Here is a 24,965-nt window from a genome sequence, read left to right as displayed (position 1 = left end):
CCGGTAACCATTGTTTGTTTTTAACTGTTGTGCCTCGAATAGACTGAACATTTAAGTGAATTTGCTCGTATCAGTAGATTAATTCGATTAAATAGCTTGTAAGTATCTGCTAGTTTAAAAAAAATGGTAATATTACTTTCCAGCATACTCAAAATCCTCCGCGTTACTAACAATATTTTTCTCTCAAACAGGACAACCGGTTAAAGAAAATTTCTAACATCGGACGGATCACAGGCTGCTTCATATTGATCCGGATCAGGATCTTCCAGTGGAAATCTGTAGCTGCAGAATAAGATGCTCCGCAGTCACCGCAGACGAGATAGCACGCAGTGCATCATCCGGCAATGGTGGCATAAGAGTTGGAGGAATATAAAATTACTAAGATGCGATTCATAATTGTATCATATCGATAAATTTATTTTGAAATAAAGATTCTATTTATTAAACTCTAATTGATTCTTGTTGTTCTACCTTCATTCGGATAATTTTTTCCTGATTTTTTCTAATTTTCACTTTTTTACCATGCTTGAAAAATAACCATAATCCAAGTTCTCCTCGAAATCTCATTTTATGAGTTTTCACTGAAAACTCATAAAACGACTTGATCCACAAAACTGCCATTATGGTTATTTTTCAAACATTAATGGTTCAATGTGGCCGAGCGTGAAAATTATGAGGTTTAAATCAATTCCATAAGCTCGTGTCGGCTGCTAGGACTCAGTAATATCAGCCAACATTCAATATGTTCATAGTACCATGAACCTTCATAGCGTACAATATTGTATTCAATGTTTTGTGCAATAGTATTTGGCGAAAATCTCTGGTTTGAATATCATTTGATAAAATACTTAGAAGAATACCTGGGTTTAAGGAAACCCGGCAATTTAACAAGTTCTTTTTTCCGAGTCCTGTTTTCGAGTCCTGTGGCATGCAAATGACATTCTCGGTGTTTTTATAGTTATTAGCCACATTACAGAGGAGACTCTTTTCTATCTAACGCACTATTCAGGACAAAAGTCGATCAGGAGTTATAGAAAAACTTTTTTTTAAAGATTTGCAAACAAGCATTAAAAATTGTAATGTTTTCGCTAATATTTTTTCCCAAACAATAAAAGTTTTTAATATTTTGAGCTGTGTTAAGAATCCTTTAAAACTAAACAATAATTTCTAAAATTTAAATTAAAATGATTTTTGATGAAATTTTTTTGAATAATTATCAACAATATTTTTAAATTCTTAATAAACTATTTGCTACCACGTTAAACTTCGACACATTTTTCAAGAGAGCAGCAATGTATTGAAGGGTGATTAAAATGTAAGACTTTCCACTCAACTCCAAACAACATTCTGTCTTCGATTAAAATGGTCATAGAGAAAACACTTTTATTATCATGTTTTTGTTGATAAAATTTTGTCCGTTATTTTTATGATTGGTTCTAGATAATCTAGATCTAGATTGTTATTTTAAACTTTTCTTCGATATTATATTTTTCCCAAAAAAAAAATTGTTTAAAAACAATTTTTATCAAAAGTGGTGGATTTGTCTTATATATAAAAATGGAGACGTTTTCTTTGTAACACCATCACGTATGTATAATTTTATAATAGTTGCGAGATTATTGCTATTTATGGAAGGAGGAAATCAACTAGAAACGGGACAAAACTCGAACAGCTTGAAGACGATTTTCATGAAAACGGAATCACTAGCACGAAGAAGTTAAAGAACTGAAAACATTTTCCAACGATTTATCAAGAATCGGGTAAAACGAAGTTTACCGGGTCAGATAGCTTTTTAATATTTGTAAGAATTTTATCACACCAAAGTTTATAAATTTAAAATTTGAAGTATTCAGGACAAGAATAATGAAAGTTTGAAAATTTTGTTCATTTTGTTCGCAAATCTTCAAAATAAAAAGTTGTTCTAGAATCTAGACTCAACCCCCCTGATCGATTTTTTTTCCTGAATAGAAAAAAACACACCGTGCTTTTATTGGGAGGAGGGCTTAGATACAGCAGAAAAAGTTTGTTCTACCATGATATATTGCTTAGATTTGAGAAGCTTTCGTAAATTGGCTGAGTTTATTAAAAAAAAAAAAAAAAAAAAACAAAAAAAACAGTTTTATTGGCCCGTAAACCCAGCGTTGAAACCAGATACCTACTCATATTCAAATTTCTTTCAGTTAAATAAAAAAAAGCATTCAGTTCCATTCCAATCCTCTTTCTTTTATTTTTTTTTTTACTTTTCTTCAAATTCATAATCCACATGGTTTGATGTTTACTGTTATAATGTTATTGCATCAATTCTCACATACATACATATTTAAATTTGATTCTCAATCAAAAAAGTGTAAGCCATTTTCCGTTAGTTTTGATTTGATCATCTTCTTCAACTCGCTGTGTACCGAATGAGCACTGCTCTTATGCAAATTACGCTGCATTTGTTTGTCCTTTGGTCTTACATATGTATGTAGGGCCAAACGTATCTCTATTCACATTTCGTTTTTATTCAAAATTCCTTCCGTTAGAATATTTAAGTTTGAGCTAGTGTGTAGTAACATTCCTGTAAGTTAGCGTCCACGAATATCTCGACAATTTGTCGCCGCGTTACTAGGTTACGATAATAAATTGTAGCTGCATCACATCGTTGAACCAAACTGAGCCTGTAAGTTAAAATCTAGAGTCTGATATGCGGTGTTCTATTTCGTTTCTATGTATGTGTACTCCATTGTCGCTAGTTGTCATCTTTTTTTTTATACATTTTGTCTTTAATATCTGACCATCATATCGGATTAATAGATTAAGTTTTCTCTTTTATCTCTCTTGCGTTATGTTGTGTGTGAAAAACTAAGTTATGATTTCGTTCCCGTCAAGTGCTCCATTCGGCCTTTCGCCTTAAGAAGTGCTTGGAGTAAGTTATAAGGTATGTTTATGTTCGATAAGATAAGTAACAAGTAAAACTAGGAAGCGATCAAATAGGCCATCGATCACGTACAGCCGACCTAGGAAATGTTCTACGAGTGAGTAGTTGCGTGCCTAGTCACAGTTAATTTATTACTGTCGCATTTCAACTATAAGAAGCCTAGAGATGCTCTTTTTTATTCGTTGAAATATCTACCTTGAGATTTGCTATTTTTATTAGCAATCAAAAGAGATTGTGCCGTCACGTTTTCGTATTATTTTTGTATTAGTTCGTTTCAAAACTTTACTCAAACTAGCCACTAAGAATAAGATTATTATTTATATGTACCTAGTCAAATGTTCCAATAAAATTTTCGAACGAATGCGAGTTTCTCCCTCCCGTTAAGTAATCTCTCCACTACAATAATTGTATAAAAATAGCTCCCCATAGACACTTGCCTTCCAAAAATATCAACACAAACATCCTACGTTCGTCGGTTGGAAATCACTTTAATCATGGAATCAGCCAAGTAGTTCCTACTACTACGACTGCTGTTATTGGTGCTTCCGGGACTTCTGGAGCTTGCCTTCAAGGTGCCTCCACTACTGCTAACTCCACTAGCGCCAGCAGCCGTTTTCAACGATTCTGGCCTCAGCGGAATCCGAATCTTCAGCTGTTTCTTCCTCGTGGGAGGTGGTCTGGTGGGTGCTCGGGGAATGTCCTGCAGCTGACAGGTGTCCTTCAGATAGTTGTAGACGGTGCCCACTCGATCCAGCAGCCGCTTCGAGTACCGATGAGCTGTTCGGTCTACCACCGAGGGAGATTTCACGCAATCATCGCCACCGAACTCGCAAACCTGTTCGAAAAATACAAAACCGTGGATTGGATCATGCGATCACTACAATAATATTAAAACTACTGAGTAAGGATGCTAGGCATCCGGCTGATGGCCAGTGGCCACGAAATCAATCCTTAGAGTTGATATGGAAATTGACATAAATTTGTTTTAGGAGTAGGATTTAAATAATCGTTTTTTAATAGTTGGAACATTTTGGGAAATTGTTTTTTTTTTTTCAATGACAATTTGTATATTTTGTTTGCAGGTTTACTGATAATATCGAGGAATCAACGAGTCATAAATTGGCCTTAATAAGTACCTAAGATTGAACGTGTTAAATCTAGCATAAAACAATTTAGTAGTTTTCCCTATATGGTGAAATTCCCCTTTCGTAAAGAATAGATTTATCGGCTTTTGAAATGTTTTCTCATTCTGTATTCTGTATTGACAGTTCTTTATCAATCACGTGCACCCCAAAAGAAACAGGATTTTCACGATTTGACAAGTACGATGCGCAAATTGCACTCCGAAAGAATACTATATGCGTCATGCTATGTGCACAGCTTAAACAATTTTTTTTCCGAAATTTCCAAACTTGGTCGAATGACTAGCTATGGTCAGTTATAAAAAATTTCAAATTTTTAGAATGAACCACCCACCCCTTGTCTTTGGAGTCCCAAGCTATATTTGGAGTGATCGGACAGCGGAAAGAAATGGCGCAATGAGCCAACGATGCAGTTATGAGAAATTTGGTTTATATTATAGTTTTCCACGAAGCATCATAAAGATAAATATTGTGTGCTTGGAATAGGGCCCGGACATTCGGCCGAAGGCTGTCAGGCCGAAACATTTTAGGCCGAAGGTCGCTACGCCAAATGGGTTAACAGGCCGAAGGATGTCCGGCCGAATAGGACATTTGGCCAAAGGTTTTTAGGCCGAATGGATGTTAGGCCTGTTAAAATTAGTAATTCAACGCAGGTTTAGTGTTTGGAATAGAGTTAATTTTTATTCACTTTTTAATGTCATGTCCTTAAATAGCTACTTATTACATAAGCGATAGTTATTTTCATTATACACTGAAGTGATATCCTCACTTAATAGTTATCTCATATTCGTATGCTATTCTGAGCTAACCACTCAGAATATCTGGCAACACTGGTGAGTTGCCACGAACTCAAATTGAGTTGTTTGACTTCGCAGTGTGATTATGTAAACCGGGGAACTGAAATGAAGGAAGAAAATTCGTCTTTGATCACACAATTTGTGCAGCCAATGATTGAATTTGTGGTAATTTGTGGCAATTTGTTATAGAAAATTAGAAGGTTTGAGTTCAAATGAGAGAAACCAGTGCTCAGAGAGAGTGAAAATGTGCTGATTGTTGCAAATTGTTGCAATTTGTGAAGCAGTTGTGGAGTTTTGATCATAACCACACCCAAAATAATTTAGAAATTATTTCTACGGGATTTTTCACGTAAACTAACATTTTGATGCATCATATCGATACTACGTGAATCTTGTAGTAACCACAGTGTATCAAGGACGCCCCGGTAGTATCTACTTTACTTCCACATAACTGACTCATGAATTTCACGTAAAGTCAAAGTGGATGATTTCAAATCCGTTTTGTGCATTTTTCTCCAGCATATGGTGGTAAATTCATTTTAGAAAATGGAATTGAGGTTCATCATTTGCTGTTGTGAAAATTTTTTAAGCCGATGTGTCTGTTGTCATTAGCTTAACATGTTTGCAAGGAGGATTTAATCGGATATTCATCTGTTTTGGATTTGCCGTATTGGTAAGCGATAATGATGCTTAATTGCTTAATAAGTGATGTAATCAGCTAATTTTTGTTTTTCTGATAGCATTGGCTCTGGATGCAAGTGCCATTTCGATGAGGATCTTGTTCTTTGGTGCGACTATCCTAATAAGATGTCCAACGGACCACTATTCGTGAAACAACGGAAAAGGTAAACTATTTTTATTCAAAAAATCCTATTTTTTTATTTAATGCATACTTTTAAATTTTCACAGGATTCCTAAATGAAAGCTGTGTAGCAGAATGTAAAAAATAAAAGTGCTTTTAATACTTAATAAGTGATATATTGTGCAAAGATTGTGAAAATTAAGTTTATTCAAAACAAAATTTAGTTTTTAAAGTCATAATAAAAAATGAGAAGTAAAAAAACCTCCCTTTTTTCCATTCCGATACTAAAATCATTCCCCGTGGCTTTCATAAACAAACCGCGTTGAACTTATAAAAATTCACGTAAAATGTAGGTGCATGTAGCATGAAACACAAATTCTAATAGGGAAGAGTTTACATGTTGATTTCGTAGCATCTACGTGAAAATGAATTGTATAAAAATTACGTAGTTTTTCACGTAGCCGCTACGTGCAGATTATTTTGGGTGCACTCCAAATGCAAAGAATTCTCTCTTGATTTCAATCCCTTGATGTAAACATTTGTACCGTGTTTACCATCATCAGCTGTCATCATCAATCAATTGGATAAACACCATCGAACCACACGCTAAGAAATTTTTACATACTGAAACCGTAAAAAGTACATAGTTTAAAGTTCGTTCCATTTTACGTGCGGTGAGTTTCGGAGACTCGGTGATTTTTACATACTTTCCCAGTTCTTTCTGTTTTTGAAGTTCCTCTCCGTTGAAACAACTACAAAATATGTAAAATTGGGGATGACGGCATTGTGCTTCTCACTCGCACCACCAGAAAATCAGTCTGTGTTTTGCATCCTACTTGCACGCACACAACTTTTCCAAAACTGCCGGTTAAGTCTTTCCGAAAACATCGAAATTTCTTCGATCCGCGCGGTAAGTTTGAAAACATTTATTTCTACTCTATGTTTTATTCAATTTTATCCATAATTTTGGGAAAGTTGTTGCTTTCCTATAGGTCCCGAAACGACATGCCGATTCCACCATAGTCCCGGCCGCAACCAAGCAAACCAAAAAGCATGGGTAATATTTCTTTTTTTTTTTTAATTTTAGCCATTTTTTACCATTTCTTTCTTCCATAGGATTTACAACCTCACCGGCCAATCCCGGGTTTCCTGGACACCCAGCCCCAGAATCTGCAGCCCAATGACCAGCCCAAGCTATCCGATGTCCCGAAGTGACCAATGCTATAACGGTGGTTTCTGGTTTACCCATCATGCTATGGCTACTTCAAAATTATCCCCAGCGAAGAATTTCTCGGTTGAACCAACGGAGCCAGTTTGCTTCAATTGTATAGTTTATTGACAATAAATTAGCATAATCCAAAAAAATTGATTCAATTCAAAAGAAAATATCCCTGCTTCAGAAATTTTCCTAATTTATGTGATTTTAACAAACTTTTCAGTTCACAGAGCCCTACGTTCTTTTACGTTCTTTCTACATACTCGTCCGTACCAGCCTTACTACATAATTTTTCGTATCATTCTTTTTACATACTAGTGGCTTCCTGCACTTACGGGTTGTTTTGACTTCTTTTTACATACTTTTGTGTACGATTTTCTAAGGGTGCACAACAATTTGTTGGTTCTCAAGGAATGTTCCGCACCTATCCAAAACCGTTTGTTTCAACCCCTCCCCTAAATTCGCACATTGAAAACGCTGATCAACTTCACATGCCTCGCTCTCGGCAGCGCCTTCGTAAACGCATCAGCTGGCTGATCCTCAGTAGAGATGTGTCACAAAGATAGCTGACCGCTTCACACGATCTCCCTGATGAACGAATACTTCACGTCTAGATGCTTCGGTCGGCCGCTTCGGTCAGTTTTCGTTGAGATACATCTCTACTGAGGATCAACCAGCTTTTCCGTGATAACCTCACTTCGTCCGAATCTCGTTCTCTTTCATGGCTGCGGTGATCTTCCGGAAAAATAAGTCCCACTGGCCCTTAAAGCATGGATCACTACAAATCTGGACGCATTAAAACTGGTCTATCTCGGAGCTATGTAAACAAAATAAAAATGTTTTGTACTTGAAATGTAGGGTTTTTATTGCACTTTAAAGGAAAAATAATAAAAAAATTATTCCGATGTTTTTTTGATTAATTTTTGAACTTTTGGTTGAGTATCATTCATTATAGTTTGAACACCCTATTCGCTGACCTCAGCGGCCATTTTGTTGCACGATCTCTTCATCTCTGTTGCATCCCGAGTCGTCCTACCATTCTTCTTCATCTTCTGCTTGACAATTGCCCAAAAATTTTCGATAGGGCGGAATTGGGTGGGTTGATGTCCTTTTCGACAAAATCCACCTGTTGGCCCAATACCACTGTAGAACCTCCTAGCTGTAGTGGCAGCTGGCCAAATCTGGCGAAAACTTAACTAGGGTGATTTGCCAATCGTTGTCCCCTAACCCATTGTTGCACAGCATGACTTAAATTGTCAATATTTCAGCTGTTTTTCAACTTTTCCTCAAAAATAATACTGAATCATGTAATTCGGCATGTTTTCTGATGAAATGAGACTTTTGTGATATTTTCTGCTGGTAAGTGTGTATCTTACGACAGTTTTAATTTTTCTTGTTTTTTTCGCGCGGTTTTTGTGCTAATTGTTAACAAAAACCTTAACATTCCTTCTTCGGCAAATAAGGTTTTACGTCAGAACAAAACATTTTTCGTATCAGTTTTCTATACGAAACGTTTGTTGGACAATTTTCACACCATGATTTTGAAAAAAAATTATGATCCATACTTAACCAGAAAATATGTTGGAACGTGCAACAATTAGTCCGCTCAATCTCCTCCTGCCCCATTGTTGTACATAATTCCGCTGCAAAATTTGTTTGGAAATTTCAAATTTATAAATTCGTATACCTCCAATAACTTTGTTTGGTTGTTTTTACAGCTAAAAATAGCAATACAAATTTTGGAATCGATTGATTAAGTCCAGAATTATAACAACGTGATTTGAAGGCTTAGGATAAGGAGGCTTGTACGGAAAAATCCAAATTTACATTCAAAAACCATCAGAGATGTACTGATCAAAAAACATAATTTTGTATTTTAAAAAAATTGCTTGGTTCTTGCAATACATTGCTTGTGAACAAAAACTTAACCTAACTTGTACCTCAAAAATGATATTCGTTTTCATACAATAAATTCAAAATAGGTATTTTTTTTTAATTTTAGTGTTTTGACAGCTAATTTAAAAGCTGGTTAACCGGATGGAAATAAGAATCGCATTATACTGCTTTGCATTGCCAATAAGTGTGATGATTCAAAACTTGCGCAAAAAATGTCATGAAATTATTGAAAGCTTCAGAAAGCAAATTCTGCAATTTTACAATACTTTTCAATGGATTACGATTTTTTTTATTTCGAAATGGTTATAACTTTTTTCATGAAGTACTTTGCTTCTCCTCATGCTGGCAAACAATTAATCTTAAGAATGGGCAAAATCAATAATTTAAAACAAACTTTATTTCAAACTTATTTGAATTTCTTGTACATGCGAAAAGTTCTTCAAATTGAACACGTTCATTGACTACATGCAACTAAAACAACTCGAATTGTCTATTGATATGACATGTTTTTTTCTGAATAAGTGGATATTTACGTTTAACTAGTAATTTTATTATTTCTGTGCTTTAATTAATTGTTTTCCACTAAGAATTTTCACATTTTTTGCACTCAATGTTGATTTTTAATAATTAATTCAATAATTCAAAGACACTTTATATATCCATAAGTTTATTTTTTCTACCGTCAAATCTTAAAAATGAAGTTTTGAAATTATTAAACTCGTTGAAAAAACTTATGTGTATATGAAAATCGGGCAGTTTGCATTGTCTGAAAAGTGTCAAAGTCAAGTCAACTGCATTGGCTTTGAGCGACAACTTTGTTATCAGATTTAATTTGAAATCCTTTATCCCGACCATTTACTCAACAATTTATGCAAAAAATCTAAAAGCTGTTCTGAAAAAGTCTGTTTCTGTAATTTCGTGGCGACAAATCTTAAAGAATTTTATTCCATGTCAACAGCGATCCCTTTGATATTGTTATTAATATTGTCTGAATATTATACAGGTGGAAAACTACGACCCTTAATCCCAAAAAGTAGAAGTCGAAGGTTGGAAGACCCGAAATATTACTTAACTGACGTGCAATTTTCTCAGAAATTCGAATCTGCCGTCGAGTTGCCGTCACTGGAGACATCTATGTGAAGCTTTATTTGGCCCTTATCATCCAGAAAAATAAACAGTCATAGCTTTGTGAAACTTAATTTGATCTAGCCGGAAAATTTTCAGCCGGAAAACTCTTGAGAAGCATTTCTATGTGATGTGATTGTTTCCTGAAGATTTATGAAATGCTACAGAGGTTACATTAATTAAAAATAAACTCACTTATATGAAAAAGATATTTAAATCAATAAACTTTTCGAAAACAAATTCTTATACATAATTGTATATCATGAGCATAAATCAGTCAAACGATCTGAAACTTTTGGCAGGGTTATGTCCATTTTCAAGTTTTAAATTGAGATTCATTATGTAAAAATCGATCGACTTCCAAGTGAGTCCTAAAACATTCGTTTTATAAAATTGCATCTTCTTCATAAGGGTAAAAAGGTACAAAACAGATCACGATCTCTAATCTTTTCACCTGTTAATAGCCACTAAAAAATTAAGCAGTAAATACCTTTCAGTTCATTCTATGGGATTTTAAAGACATAAAATTTTATGTTGGTAGGACATATAAAGAAAAAGGCTCAACACTGGGCAAATTAGGTTAAATTACACTCCACTCAAATGGCTTCGGGAGAATAAAGAGGTGGATTTGAGTTTCTGAGAAAACCTCACGTGTGATAAATGCTATTCCGGCGGTTTTGTGTTTTTTTGGGGCCGAATTGGAATTGGAAAGTGCATTGGACGGTTTATATGGAAGACCCCCCCCCCCCCCCCCCCCGCCCCCTCACAAGGGGCCGTCTAAAAATTAGATTGCATTTGAACTAGAAGTTCTCATAATAGGCTTCCGTAACAAATATCAGCCTATTCGACCTCGTGGTGACTGATTTTTAAAATGTGCAACCATTGGAAAAAATCGGACAACATTATGCACGACACAAAATTTGCCTGTGCAACTATTGGGCACAGACAAGCTGTTTTAAATGATTTTTTAAATTTTTAAGTCACTTTTTTCGAACACTTCAACTTTTGGATCTTGTTGACCAATCCTGTATGAGTGCAGCGACAAAAAAAAAATCAAGTGAATTTGGTTGAAATGACTAAAATACAGCATAAACACCAAAATCATGTGCTTAGCTGTGCAACGATTGGCAAATCACCCTAGTCCTTTGTGAGATCTAATGTACGAAAAAAAAAGTTTTTCAGGCATTCCTCCTTGTAAATTTCGGAGTCCATGGTCGTGTTTTTCACAAAAACCGGAATTTTTCGTCCGCAGCTGCAAATACCTTGCCAGATCAAACACTTTCTTGCACACTTATCAGCAAAAACGAATTTGAAGTTGCCGGGGACATCACCATGACCAGTGCAGTGCACCACTGCAGTGGCCTTACATAATTTTTGGCCAGAAAGCTGCCCAAAATCCATCTTCACGTACGTTTCGTCATCCATTAGTTCCTTTTGGAATTTTATAAATTGGCACAAAAACCACCAGCTAGCTCGGTTCCACAGAAGAAATAAAAATGATGTTGATTTTTCAGTACAAAATATTCAATTTTCCCATACAAACCTCAAAGTCCAAATTTACTCATGTAAACGTTACTTAAAAATTCTGCAAAAAATCATGGATGAGTTTTGGACCAAAACGAAGCTTTTGAGACCCCAGGGTTTGAGAAATTCGAAAATGACCCCAAATCGACTCAGTCTAATGTCATAGTCCGACTACCCGGTGTTTTTCTTGATCGTTCTCAACACCTTCAAATGCAGTTTCTGATTCTTAGGTCCACTATAACGCTTGATATGAACCTGCTGATCTATAGTACGCATCTCACGGAAACGTTTGAGAACGCTACACACGGTTGATTTGACAATTTTTAACAATTTCACGATTTTTGAACCCGACCACGTCCACGGGTTTTTGACGTGGGTGTTCAAAATGTATTTTCATCTCGCGGCTTCCATCACGTGTAACTTTTTTGAAACAAAACGAATCGTAATGAAATTTTCAGCTCTGGTAGAAGAAACATTCCTCTACAAAGTGCTGCCAAAAAATTCCAGATCCGACAACTAGGAGCACTATGGTAAAATAAATAGTGCGTCCAGATTTGTAATGATCCATGCTTTAAGCTTGCTGACGATTGAAGTTGCTCTTCCTCATCATTAGTTGCTACGTTAGCCACGTAGCGTTGTGTAGCTTCTCCTGTTCGCTGACTGCGTCTCATCGCTTCTCTCGTAGTCGCTCTCGTCTCGCACCATACGCTGACTAGCACCGGAATCGATGATTCATTGATTCCGGTGGCTGATAACCTCAGGACGTGAACGAACAAAGTTTCTTTCATGTTGCTTTCCGGTAACCCCAGAAAAGCAACCGCTTGTAGCTATCTTCACGTTTTCGTTCAAAGTCATCATATCGCGATTACTTCGAACATCTGTCCTGTCGGCAGTTAGGTCAGGCAAATAGAAATTTAGCTGCAGCATTTTTGCAGCAGTTTTTACTTTTCGACTGAAAAAAAGATTTGTAATCGTTTATGATAAAAATTCGTGCCGGAACCAAACAAAATCAACAAAGCTGTTGTTTCATACATGAGCCATGCTCAGGTCTGTGAAACTTGTAAACTTATCCAATGCAAAACTCTTTCAACGACTTAAAACAGTGTTAAGAATGGTCATTCTAATGAAACAGAATTTGATTCCTGCTGACTGATTTGATCAGATCAATTTGACATTTGAGCACTTTTTTGTGTTTTTCTTCTGTTTTTCACCCATGGGTCGGCAGGAAACTGCAGCAAGCAGACCAGGGCCGGATTAAGCCATGGGGGGGGGGCCGGGGCAATTTTTCTCGGGAGGCCCCTATGAATCGATTTTTTTAAATGCTATATGCTGTATGAGTTCAGTATACTGTCTTCGAATAGCCATGTTGTCTGCCTAGAAGATAGTGTTTGGTATCTTCAAATAAAAATTGTTGATTAATCACGTGCAAACATCGTGGAAGAGTTTAAAAATTAAAAAAAAAAAAAAAGAATGCTCTGATAGTAGCTGAAAATGCAAAATTTATTTCTCATTTTTGTTTCCTCGGGAAATATTTACCTCATGAAAATTGGGAAGACCAATGAAGATTTAAAACATAGAAGACAAAATTCAAAAAAATAAACAAAATAATTAAACTCAAATTCCGTAGAGATACAAATATAAGAGTTTAAGAATTCAAGAATAAAAATCAGGTTATTTTTCGAACCAAAATTCAGTGTCTCAAATCTAATTCATAATTTCAAATCAAGTTTTGAGAAAAAAGTATGAATAAAGTTATGAAAAAAGATTCAAAGTTACAATCAGAGCCAAAGCAGAAGTTTCTCCACATATGAACTTGAAACTTTTGAAACACAAAAAAAAAACCTTTATGAATATCTTTATGAATATGATTCTCATCAGATAAAAAAAAGGTAATCAAATTGTAATTCTAAACATGACAAAAATTTAATTGGATGCCCTCAAAGCTCAAGGGGTAAAAGTGCAAAAATGATCGATTGAAAATAAAATCGGAATAGAGATTTAATGAATAAGTTATCATGGAAAAAAGGAAAAACAAAGATCTTGAGTTCTCAAAATTCAGAAAAACCATGAAACTGAACTTCAGTAACTGAAAAACAATACAAAACTTGAAAAGCTCAATGAATTGAATCTGGATAAAGATATGATTAAAAACAAAGAAACATTCATATTAAGAACATCAGTCAATGATATTGGTAACTCAGCTATTAGATCGTTATTATGGTAATTTGAGAATGATCATTTGAAAAATGATATACTGAATTCAGGATGTTTACTTCAGTAGCTGATAAAATTTTGGGTTTAATCGGTATAAAATGTTCCAATACGAATTTTAAGTCTAAGGCAGAATTTGAGAAGAAAATTAAATAAAGAAACTCTGTACTGTCGATCGGTCCAATTAAAGCAGCTACAGTTTTTTTCTAAGATAGGAAGGGAAACGGTTTATAATTTATAAACCAACGGAAAGTTCAATAATAATGATTTAGAAGTGAAAATTTATAATATGTAATACCCGGTATTAACCCGGATACTGCCCGGGTGAAATTCTGAATTGTTTATCGTAAAGCTTCTCTGTTCTCTCATAGCACTGTGAGCTAACATGTTTCGATAAAAAAAATGAAAATTGGAGGTGTTTTGCCTCATATTCTTTTTCATTTTTTCGAATTTGGTTTCAATATTTTTGTCCAGATTTTGAGTTCAAAATTTTAAAATTCAGTACCAAAATTTTGATGTTCTCGGCCCGTAAAATGTGAGAGAATTTCTTCACTACTTACTACTTACTCTACGGGGGGCTCCCTTTACATGAAAAACTTTTCTAGATATTATTTCACGGAGTTGTTGTATCTAAAGTTTTCATTCCGAATTTCTAGTTTTGATTTCTTTCCATAGATTTGTAGGAATTGAAGTATGTAGTATGATATAAGTAATGTAAAACTTTTTTTTCCCTCGGAGGGCCCCCCTGAGCCGGGGGCCCGGGGCAATTGCTCCTTTTGCCCCCCCCTTAATCCGGCCTTGAAGCAGACGTTATACTCTGCTCACGTCTAACCGTCGCCGAAACCACCTCATCCGAAGCACCCGAAACATCAACCATTCGTCGAAAACAAGATCACGGATGGTAACAGCAGCGCAGCTACTAAGCACGAGGATAATTCTCTCGACTTGCAGCTTCATGGCTTCACGAGAGTAACTCTCTCTACAAGCCGCTATATTTCAGCCATCTTATTACATATTGGAATTCTTTTGATCTCATTCAAGAGATCGTGAGCGAAACCTTCTTTGTATGCATATGACAAAATGATAATATTGGGTTTATATGACTTAAATTAAGCTTAAAGTTGGGACTTTCATCAAAAACCGCAACTAAGTTGTGGTCAAAACAAATTTGCGTATTTTTTAACGGTCGGTCCATTTGGTGAAAATCATTAGAAAATGAAGAAACTTTAGCTTAAGATCTTAAGAAGTAAGTTTTTAAAAAATTTTCAACTAAATATCGATAAATCAAGATCAACTCATTAGTTTCCAAATCAGCTTATCAGATAAATAATACGTTTTTTGATAACAGAGATTTGCGTGAAATTAAAATGTATGTTTTAGAAGACTGATCCCAAACTTTTGGCCGTTACACCATACTACGGGATGATCCCAAACTTTTGGACGATGACTTAAGTAGCTATTTTATAAATTCTATGTACATAGCAAATTTTTCGTATAAAATTTTACAAACGTTTTATAAATATGAAAAAAGGATTCGAATGCAACTCGAATTTCGAAATTTGGTCCATATGTAATAAGATAACTGAGATATGACCGATCAAAATTTTCATGTTTTAAGGGGGTGATCCCAAATCTTTTGGTCGGCAGTGTATATGTATGTAACTTTTACAACTGAAAATGTCAAAAACTCACCCTATAATGATGCAGAATGGCCGCATCCGCCGGTACATTCAACGATCCCCGCCCGGGACAAAACTCCCACACAAAGTGATTTCCAGCTTCGATCACGGCTTCCGGTTTGCAGATGTACTTCGATCGCTGCTTCTGTGGATGCAGCTTGGATCTTCGTCGCGTTTTACGCTGCGATGTCAGAGCAGCCCTCAGATTGACCTCAGCTGTAGGGACCCGTTGTTGCTCCGAAACACCTTCGGACGTCGGACCCTCTACGCCGTAGATCAAATCGTCGTCCGCGAATTGCAAATAGAAAAATGCATTCTGGAACGAATAAGCTCCCGTTGTCCGGCTATTTATTCGTTTCGAAAGCCAACTGAAAAAATGTTAAAAAAGTGAGAAAAACTTCAGTTTTATTCAGCAAATTTGAGAGCTTCAGCCAGATGCATACTTGATTAGATCGATTAAAGTGTCGTTGTGGTGTGGAATAATGAACTCGTCCAGGTCAATCAGTGCTACGTGTGAGTATCTAAAAAACAGGACACAAATTATATCAGTGTTAAAATGTTCTCAACAAGTCACTACAAAAGAAGTTTTAAAACCAACCTGTACATGCTTCGGTAGAGACAGTCGTTCAGCGATGCAAACAATCCTTCGGTTCGGATTTCTTTCTGTGATCGCATCCGTAGATTCCAGGGCAAAATATTAACGGTGATCCTGGGCTTCTGGTAGGGAGCCGAAATATTGTCATCCGATCCTCGCCGATCGGTTGGAGAAACTTCGTTGTGATCCAGGGTCGAATGGTGGCTCGAGTGGGGGACGTTGGGGGAAGTTCGCGTTGCCGGAGATCCAAAGGAGGTTATCAACGGAGGCAAATCGCCACTGATGTAGTGCTCCAGGATACAGCTGGCCTTGGGACCGATTGTGTGATTGTAGAAGGTGAAGTGGGTAACGCCCAGAAGACTGTTCAGCTCCAGGAATTCCAGTAGGTACAGAGCCTGAAAATGCAAAGAGCGAATAGTTTCACTGGTTTACACAAATTTCGAGATAAGCTTACGAAAACCAGTCTTAATAGATTTACATCACACACAGGAATATTCATAATTTACCTTTCACGTTATATTTTCATGCCAGTAGCTATTCAAAAACTGTGTTTACAGATTTTTTTTATAAACATGTATGGTGTCAAAAGTAGATTGAAATAATTTCTTCCTAACCTTCTACTGCATGGACTACAAATCCGATGAGAAAAAAAAAATTGTCAATAGATATCACTTTATTAACCTCTTCCTAAGAAATTTATTCCAAAAAACAAATTTGGTTTTCCAATAATTTTTATCGTAAAAATAGTGTAACACATGAGATAATTTTTTTTAGTTTTAAGGTCTCGACTAATCGTTTTTATATTTATTTGGGTGTGTTAGTCAGAAAGTCCTAGTAATTTTAAAGCATCTGAATCCCTCGAATGGTCCTCAGTTCTTCTCAATGAAGAACACCCATGCAGAGGTTGCCAAAATCCAATGTCTATTCGGCAAATCTCTGTGCCGAAAATGCGCTGAAAAGTGTACTGAATCAAAGAAGATATGATTGGAAAAGCACTACTCGATCTCCCAAGCAAAATGATGCATGATCACTACATTCGAACGACACAAGAAAAACATTTTATGGGATTTTTATCCTATTTATAGGATAATTCATAAAACAATTGGGAAAATCGATCTCTCTTCAACATCTCATCTCTGTTTGCCATTCTGATATCTTTCCCAGTGCACCATCTGAGTCGGTTAGCAAATGAAAGTTCATTGTCATAGACCTAAAACCATCGCCGATTTAAAAAAATTGCACCGCAAGATATGTGATATTTTTTTTTTGGTTTCTATCAGACATATGCAATGCGGTTGCGCTGGGATGAAAATGCCAGTTATTAGAAAGCTTGTTAATGCCGGTCCGGCATAGTATCTTTTGCCGATAATTCCACCTCCAATGAAGTTCATCATTGAAGTAGAGTCTAAATTGTGGGTGAAGTATTGGGCAATAAAAGAGTGGACATTAGGGTGGCCCAATATTGGCTTTTGTCTGGAATTCTAGGGGCTCAACTTCCAAATGGTAGCTTAGGGTGTAAGATGCAAACTATTAAATTTATATCTAAATTTTTTCTATTTTTTTCCTTCGATACGAAAGTTACTTTGAATCCTAAAAACACCAAGCACCGAGCGAATTTCTCGGTTAGACGACGGTTTATAGGACGTACATAGGGGAGATGAGGGCATAACGAGCACCCAGGGCATAATGAGCACTACGCTTTTGTACGAAAGTACGTATTTTCTTAAACAAATTTTCATGAGAATTTGTTTCGTACTTTCTATAGTATTAATTTTTCACAAAAAAAGGAATCTCCTTATCATCTTTACAGAGATATTTAAAAAAAACTAGCTTGGTTCTCAAGTTACGAAAATATTATAATTTTTCAGCACCACGAAATAAGCTCTTATGATCTTAAAATAACCTTGATCTATAATGTACGCACTGCAACATGATGTACACATTGTTTCTCAATTTTTACCATCATAAAATTTTTGATTTTTCACTTTTATCAATTTTAAAACACGTTTTTACTTAAATTTGTTGACTAGGGGCATATAGAGCACCATATTATCGAGGCATAATGAGCATTTTTTGCCGTAGAATCTAGCAGCGAATTAAAATTGATTTATAGCGCCACACCTTGACTAGTTTTCATCCGACGATTTAGCCTATTGGTAAGGTGTCGGAGAAGTAATCAAAAGACTAGTGTTAGATTTCTGTTCGAGGTGATTTTTTTCCATTTACAATTCATGAACGATTTTTTTATTGTTACATTATACGGCTAGTAGCATCATCCTCCGAACAAAGCACATAATGTATGTGCGTGCGTGAATTGTTTGTATTCTACAAACAGACCTAGATTATTTTGTAATTGCTTTGTTTGATGAATCTACGACTCACCTGACTTCATCGAATTGGATTCGCTGCTAGATTCCCCGGCAGAAAACGCACATCTTGCCCTGATTAATGGTGCTCATACTGCCTCAGGGGGGGTTCTCATTATGCCTCCACAGTGGTTGGTTTTCAGCTTTTGGCAAAATTTTTTAAAATGCATTTTTTAACGTTTTCATCTAGTTTTTCACGTTTCAGCCCGTTAGGGAATAGGCTTTTCAAGTGTCTGAACACGAAACAATAATGTAACCTCCGTATTATAGCTATGTTCTATGGTTAAATAAGCGTTTTCCTTAAGGTGGGCATTATGCCCCCATCTCCCCTATGTGTCGAACCACTGATGGTTGGTTTATTAACTCCGTAATAGAACTTTTCATAAAGGTTGCTTAGCAGTACATCATCAATAACAATTTGAATTTTTTCAGTAAACATCATGCTTTCTTCGGCAAACTTGTTGTACGTAGAAATTCGCATCTTTGGTAGTCTTTGTTTTCAAAAAACATAACGCAAGATACACTTTCTGGATTTAAATAAAAATATATGGATAGAATAAAATAATATATTGCAAAAAAACCATGGTAAAAAAGCCTGTGAAACAAAAAATGTTTTGTTTTTATTTTTAACGTTAAGTTGGTAATCTAAACAAAATTTAAAAAAAAATATAAAACTCATATGTTTAGTGTAATTTCTATGAATTAAAATTTTCATAGTACGAATAAAAAAAGGACTTTATTCGAGACCTCGTATGGGGTGAGAACTTGTTGCGTGGCAACAAATGCTCCCGAAGCTTATTGGCAATATCGTTAGTAATTTTAGTGAAACTCTTTGAAGATCTAGATTTACTCAGTGTAAGCGACGCTTCTTGACCTAAGATCGAGAGGGCGTCCTTGAGGCGCAATGGCTAACTAGATAATGGTCGACTACGACCACCAAAAAAATGTTTAAACTACTCGCGCGTCTTTTTTGTATTGTCTGGGCATTGGGTTTGAGGAAAAACCTCAGAAGAAGGGCGGTAGGAAAAGTTTTCCTGAAAGCTGGCAAGACATGAGCCAGCTCTCTATCCCTGGAACCTTTTTATGAGTCGGATGTTGCTTTAGAGTATAACGGAAGTAGAAAATCGCCGTGGTTTGGAATTGTCGCCGTAGTACATTGCGAGTTGAAAATCGATAGCCTTCGTAATAGTATCGGAAGTCGACGGAAGTGTGGTGATTCAAAACTAACCCCTGTCTGACTGAAGAGGCAATCCGACGGCCTATGTTTGGACACCCGGAAGACGTAGTTGGCAATTCGTTGGTAAGTCGTTGGTAAGTCGTTGTACTTTATTGAATCCTTTGAGATGTTTGGGATTGAAATGCGCTTGCATTGATTTTCAAAGAGCCGACCTATATTACCAACGATATTGCCAGTTTGCTTCTTCCCTCTGTAGAGCGCGAAAACAAATTGTCCCCCCTGGGGTAAAAGTCCGGGCAAAGCATTCGCAGATGGCGCAAAAGTGCTAGTAGTAATATTCGCGACTATTGAAATTAAAGAGGTAAAATATCCACTACGTAACAAACTTTGCGTATAAAGGCAAACCAACCGAGGCGAGGGTGGTCGAAATGATTTTGCTCCGTCACATCAAATCATTTGTGACCATTGGAAACGAGGTGAGCTTGGTGACATACAAAAATCAACCAACTACGTCTCGTCACTGCATCAACCTCTCTCATACAGTCAGTACGTGTGTAGAGAATAGAAAACTCCTCGCACAAAAAACCGACCTAAACAAACCATTAGAGGCTGCTAAGAATAGCAACAATGCAGGAAGCTTTTCGAGTGTGGTTGCAAATTTCACCAATTTGGTGACCGGTCGAACTTCGCAAACTGTGTCCATTCCAACAACAAAAGAATCAAGTGAAACCTCGCTAGACAGTGTAACAACTCCAGCTACACCGGCTGAGTCGCTCCCACAGGAGAAAAAAACGGCCATCAACGCTTCCACCAAAGATAAGGTTGGAGAACGAACGCAAGATGAAGAAACGATGGTGACTAATGACGAATCCAATTCGAGGGCTCTTAACAACACTACCAGTTCTAATGACGTAAGTGATCTTTATAAATTATCCAAAATTCCTCTTCCTTCGTATTATGCTGAGATTTCCGATAGTGATGGATCTGGTGTTGGTGGTTTGAGCCCAAAAATTATTAGACGTGGTAGAGATCGTGTAAAGAAAGCAAAAATTGATCATAATTCCGGTGCCACTGGTGGGATTAAATCTCAAGCTAACAATCAAAAATAAAAATGACTCAATCACCGAAAAGCTTTAATATCTCAACCATCAATATATATTGTATTGCTAGTGAAAATAAAATTAATTCTTTGTGATCTTTTATTCGTCTTCATGATCTCGATGTTTTTCCACTACAAGAAGTTGAAAGTCCAACATTATGCATTCCTGGCTTTACTGTCCTTACGAATGTTGATTGTACGAAAAGAGGTACTGCAATCGCATCAAAGTCCCATATCCCTTTTTGTAACGTTCAACGAAGTCTTGATAGTAGAATTATTACCGTAAAAATTGGTGATTGTGTAACTGTTTGTAACGTTTATGCCCCTTCTGGTTCTCAGAATGTGTCCACTAGAGAAAATCTATTTAAACATTCACTCCCTTTTTACTTACAAAACGCCGCAGAACATTTGATAATTGGTGGAGATTTCAACAGCGTGATCTCTGTCAAAGATGCGACTGGCATAAATGACCTTAGTCTGTCTATGAAAAACTTAGCGTCTAGTCTAATCCTATGTGACACGTGGGAGAAAATACACAGAAATCAGGTTGAGTTCAGCTTTGTCCGTCCAAATTCTGCGTCTCGCCTCGATCGAATATACATTTCTCAGTCCCTTGTCAAAATCCAAGTTGGCAGTCAAACGCTGGTTACAAACACTGACATTCAACGTCATGTTGTTGATTATTTTACGAATCTTTATTCTGTTCAGCTAAGTCAGTCAAACGAAAATTTTCCTTGAATAACGTTATTTCAGAAAACTCCAAAGCAAACAACAGGGTAATGGATGACATCTCCACACAAGAAATATATTTTGTGATTAAATTGAGTTGTTCCGGGAAGTCACCTGGTAGTTATGGAATCCCCAAGGAATTCTACCAAAAAGCATTCGACATCTTCCATCGCCAACTGAACCTCATCATAAACGAAGCCTTGCATGGTAACATTACGGAGAAGTTCAATGATGATACTATTAAGTCCTACCGTCCAATTTCACTACTGAATTTCGACTACAAACTATTAGCACGGATTTTGAAACTTCGTTTGGAAAAAGTCATGGAGGAAAATAACATCTTGAATCAAAGTCAGAAGTGCTCAAACTCTGACAGAAATATTTTCGAAGCCCTATTCGCAATTAAAGATCGCAGAACTAAAATGCCGGAGCCGTTCAGGAAGGTTAATATCATTTGATTTGGATCATGCCTTTGATCGAGTAGACAAATGTTTTCTATTGAATGTCTTAAGAAGCATGCGTTTTAACTCTGGTTTGGTATCCCTTCTTGATAAATTAATGACTTCGGCTGGCTCAAAAATTCTCATTAACAGTAATCTCAGTTCAAGTTTCCCCATCCAAAGGTCTGTACGTCAAGGTGATGCATCTTTTCGTCCTTTTCCTTCACCATATTCTTGAAAAACTCCTTTCGATTTGTAATGATCCTTTGGAACTGGTGGTGGCTTATGCTGATGATATTTCTATCATTTTGCTTGATGAAAGAAAACTTCCCCTCATCGAAGAAGCTTTTGAAAGTTTCGAGCGAAGTTCTGGTGCCACTCTTAACTCCCGGAAAACAATTTTTATTGAAATTGGAGCTGATTCTAACCATGCGACCCATGCAGATTGGATGACATTTGGAGATAGCGTGAAGATTCTTGGAATTACGTTCTTCAATTCTCACAAGCGAATGGTAGACTTTAACTGGGACAATGCTATACGGAAAACATCTCACTTGATGCGGCTATTTAAACCTCATTTACTAAGCATCCATCAGAAGATCATAGTATTAAATACCTTTGTGACCTCTCGTTTATGGTTCATTGCATCTGTATTGAATATCCCAAACTCAGCTTTAGCAAAGATTACATCTCAAATTGGCCGTTTTATTTGGGACAGATATCCTACAAGAGTAGCCATAGAACAACTATGTCTTTCCGTTGACAAAGGTGGTTTAAATTTACATTTACCGAAATAAAAAAGTAAAGCCCTATTTATCAATCGAACTATGCGCTGCTGGGATTCGACGCCATTCGCCAACTGCTTCCGAGCACAAATGGAAAATCCTCCCAATCCAAAGGGTATTCCGGTATTCTACCCGTGCTTAAAAGTAGTGGCCAAAGATGTTCCGTACCTGCCACGACAAATCATGGAGTCATCATCTGCTTCATTGATACACAATGTTTACAAAGACAAGCTTCAAACTCCCAAAGTAATGGAAGAGAATCTTGGAATAGAGTGGGCGAAAGTGTGGAGGAACATAAGAAGCAAAACCCTTACATCTTCTGAAAAATCGACGTACTATCTGCTAGTAAACCGAAAAATTCCTCATGCTGATCTAATGTTCCGAACTGGACGAGCCGATACTCCTTAATGTGACACATGTACGAACACCTCTGAAGACTTGGAACACATGTTGTCGTCGCGCCCCAGAGTTGCTGACTTGTGGAACCATCTTTAGTTAATATTAAATGCGATTTTGTCTCTTTTTACACGTTTGCAATACATGAATTAAAAAACACAAGAAGATCTGATAGGAATAAGGCTCTAAAATTGTTTATAATATACATAAACTTTGTGTTAGACGTCAATAATAGATTTACCGTTCCAGCTCTTGACTTTGTTTTGAATTGTAATTGTATGTAACTTTTTGATCAAATAAACATGTTTAAAAAAATGGACTGTAAATAAAATACGAGTAAAATGGTAAAATGAAGTTTAGGACATTTTTTTCAATCCCTGAAAATTTGATGACAAACTGAAGAAAACTCGAATTTTGGGAATCAGTTTTGTGTGTGGCAATTTCATCGTGGACACCCTTTATTGTTCATCAGGTTAAGTCGTGAGAGAGGTTTTCGTGTGAAGTAGAATTGGAAACAATCTATTAAACAAATCTGAATGTCTGTATCATTTCCCTACCTGATCATAGTTGAAATGCAGCGGTTTAACGCAAACTCCGATGCTGTTTGGAATGTTGCTGAATGTTCGATTGTTGAAATCTGGATCCTAGTGGAGGTAGGAAAAAATGTAAATACATATGTAAATTACACAGCACCCAAAAACAACAATATTGACTATATTATCAAATATCTTACGTTATCGGTGTTCCGCAACAGCAGAACGTTGGCCGGTGGTAATTTAATTTTGCTAACTACACTAACAGCGTACGGAATCTCCGGAAAAGGACCTCGAATGGGACACAGGATAAAACATGCACTGTACTTCAGGTTCCAGTTTTCCCGAATGATCTGAAAATAAAAATGTTTGTAACAGTCTTGAAAAACGGTTAAATGAACAAAAAACCAACCTTAACTCTGGCCATCACCGAAGCTGACCGATACCGGGTAGTGTTGGATCCCGTTTGGTACCAGAACCGGCACCAGACCTTTTCCGGGCCACGTGTTTTGGTGGCCCCAATAATCCGCACCAGCTTTCCGTCCCTCCGATCGTAGAATGCGGAAAACACGAAAAACTTGTACCGAGTTCCGTTGACCACCTCCCAGCTGCCATCCGTTGGCCGGAAGTCGCCCGGGTACTTTGGAAGCGTTTGTTCAGTTTTGGAGGGGAGCATTTGACCCCAGGGGATGACCGGAGGATTCCGCTGCTCGGCCGGATCTAATTGTACCGTCATGCCAATCGACATTTTAGTGTCTACGTATTTATGTAGTTGGGTGTGATTCGAAACCATTTGCGAGGGGTTGGGTGCATGAGGAGAAAGTTCTAGTTAGGACCTATCTATACTACCATTTACAGTTTCTGATTGAAACGAATGCATGCAGTTCATCAAGAAATTTTCGATAAACGCTAGTTTAGTGCAGAAGATAAGAATTATGAATTAGAGTTTGAAATTGTTTTAAAATAAATTCATGCAATTTGCTTTCTGTGAAACTTGTTTTGGTTCGCTTTTTCTATTTTCTTCCTAGTGTCTATGCTCCAATCTGCCTTATCAACCTTCCACCTTAGTATTTTCCTGTCATATGCATTTTGTCTTCTACATCTTCTGTCTGTCTTCTGTACTCTGCCCTCTGCCATTTTTATCTTATCAACCTTATTTATCTGCCTACCTTCTGTCTGACCTACCTTCTTCCTTTCCTGACTTATCTGCCTTATCTACATTATGTCTGATATGTCTTCTGTCTCATTTACCTTTATACCTTATCTGCCTTCTAAAATATTTGCCTCCCGCCTTTTGTGCCTTTTGCCTTCTGCCTGATCTGGCTTCTGCCTTCTGTCTTCTGCCTCCTGCCTTCTGTCTCCTGCCTTCAACCTTCTATTTTCTGACTTTTCGGTCTGCCTTCTGCTTTCAGTTTTTAATTTTCTGCCTTATCTGCATGAGAATGAGAGCAGAAGTTTGAAAAGGCAGCAGTTAGATTCCTTTTCTTCCTTCTGCCTTCTACCTCATGCCTTCTGCTTTAAACCTCCTTGCTC

The 24,965-nt window shown here is 36.7% G+C and overlaps 1 protein-coding gene across 2 annotated transcripts in view; it reads right to left on the bottom strand.

Moving 5' to 3' along the window:
- Positions 1–2,202: 2,202 nt before the first annotated feature.
- The window catches only part of LOC129744346 (uncharacterized), a 45,812-nt gene continuing 23,049 nt past the window's right edge, over positions 2,203–24,965 (bottom strand). The window contains exons 5-11 of one of the 2 annotated variants that reach the window (XM_055736823.1): positions 23,845–24,188; positions 23,633–23,785; positions 23,457–23,543; positions 15,911–16,302; positions 15,756–15,833; positions 15,326–15,680; positions 2,203–3,755 (exon numbers count right to left, since the gene is read on the bottom strand). In XM_055736823.1, coding sequence (XP_055592798.1) covers positions 3,384–3,755; positions 15,326–15,680; positions 15,756–15,833; positions 15,911–16,302; positions 23,457–23,543; positions 23,633–23,785; positions 23,845–24,188 — 1,781 coding nt within the window. In that variant the 3' untranslated portion in view covers positions 2,203–3,383. The remainder of the gene's footprint in view (positions 3,756–15,325; positions 15,681–15,755; positions 15,834–15,910; positions 16,303–23,456; positions 23,544–23,632; positions 23,786–23,844; positions 24,189–24,965) is intronic. The other variant, XM_055736824.1, reaches the window with a different exon arrangement.

Source organism: Uranotaenia lowii, chromosome 2 (assembly GCF_029784155.1).
Source record: "Uranotaenia lowii strain MFRU-FL chromosome 2, ASM2978415v1, whole genome shotgun sequence".
NCBI classification, from domain to species: domain Eukaryota; kingdom Metazoa; phylum Arthropoda; class Insecta; order Diptera; family Culicidae; genus Uranotaenia; species Uranotaenia lowii.
This window is presented reverse-complemented; position numbering and strand designations above follow the sequence as displayed.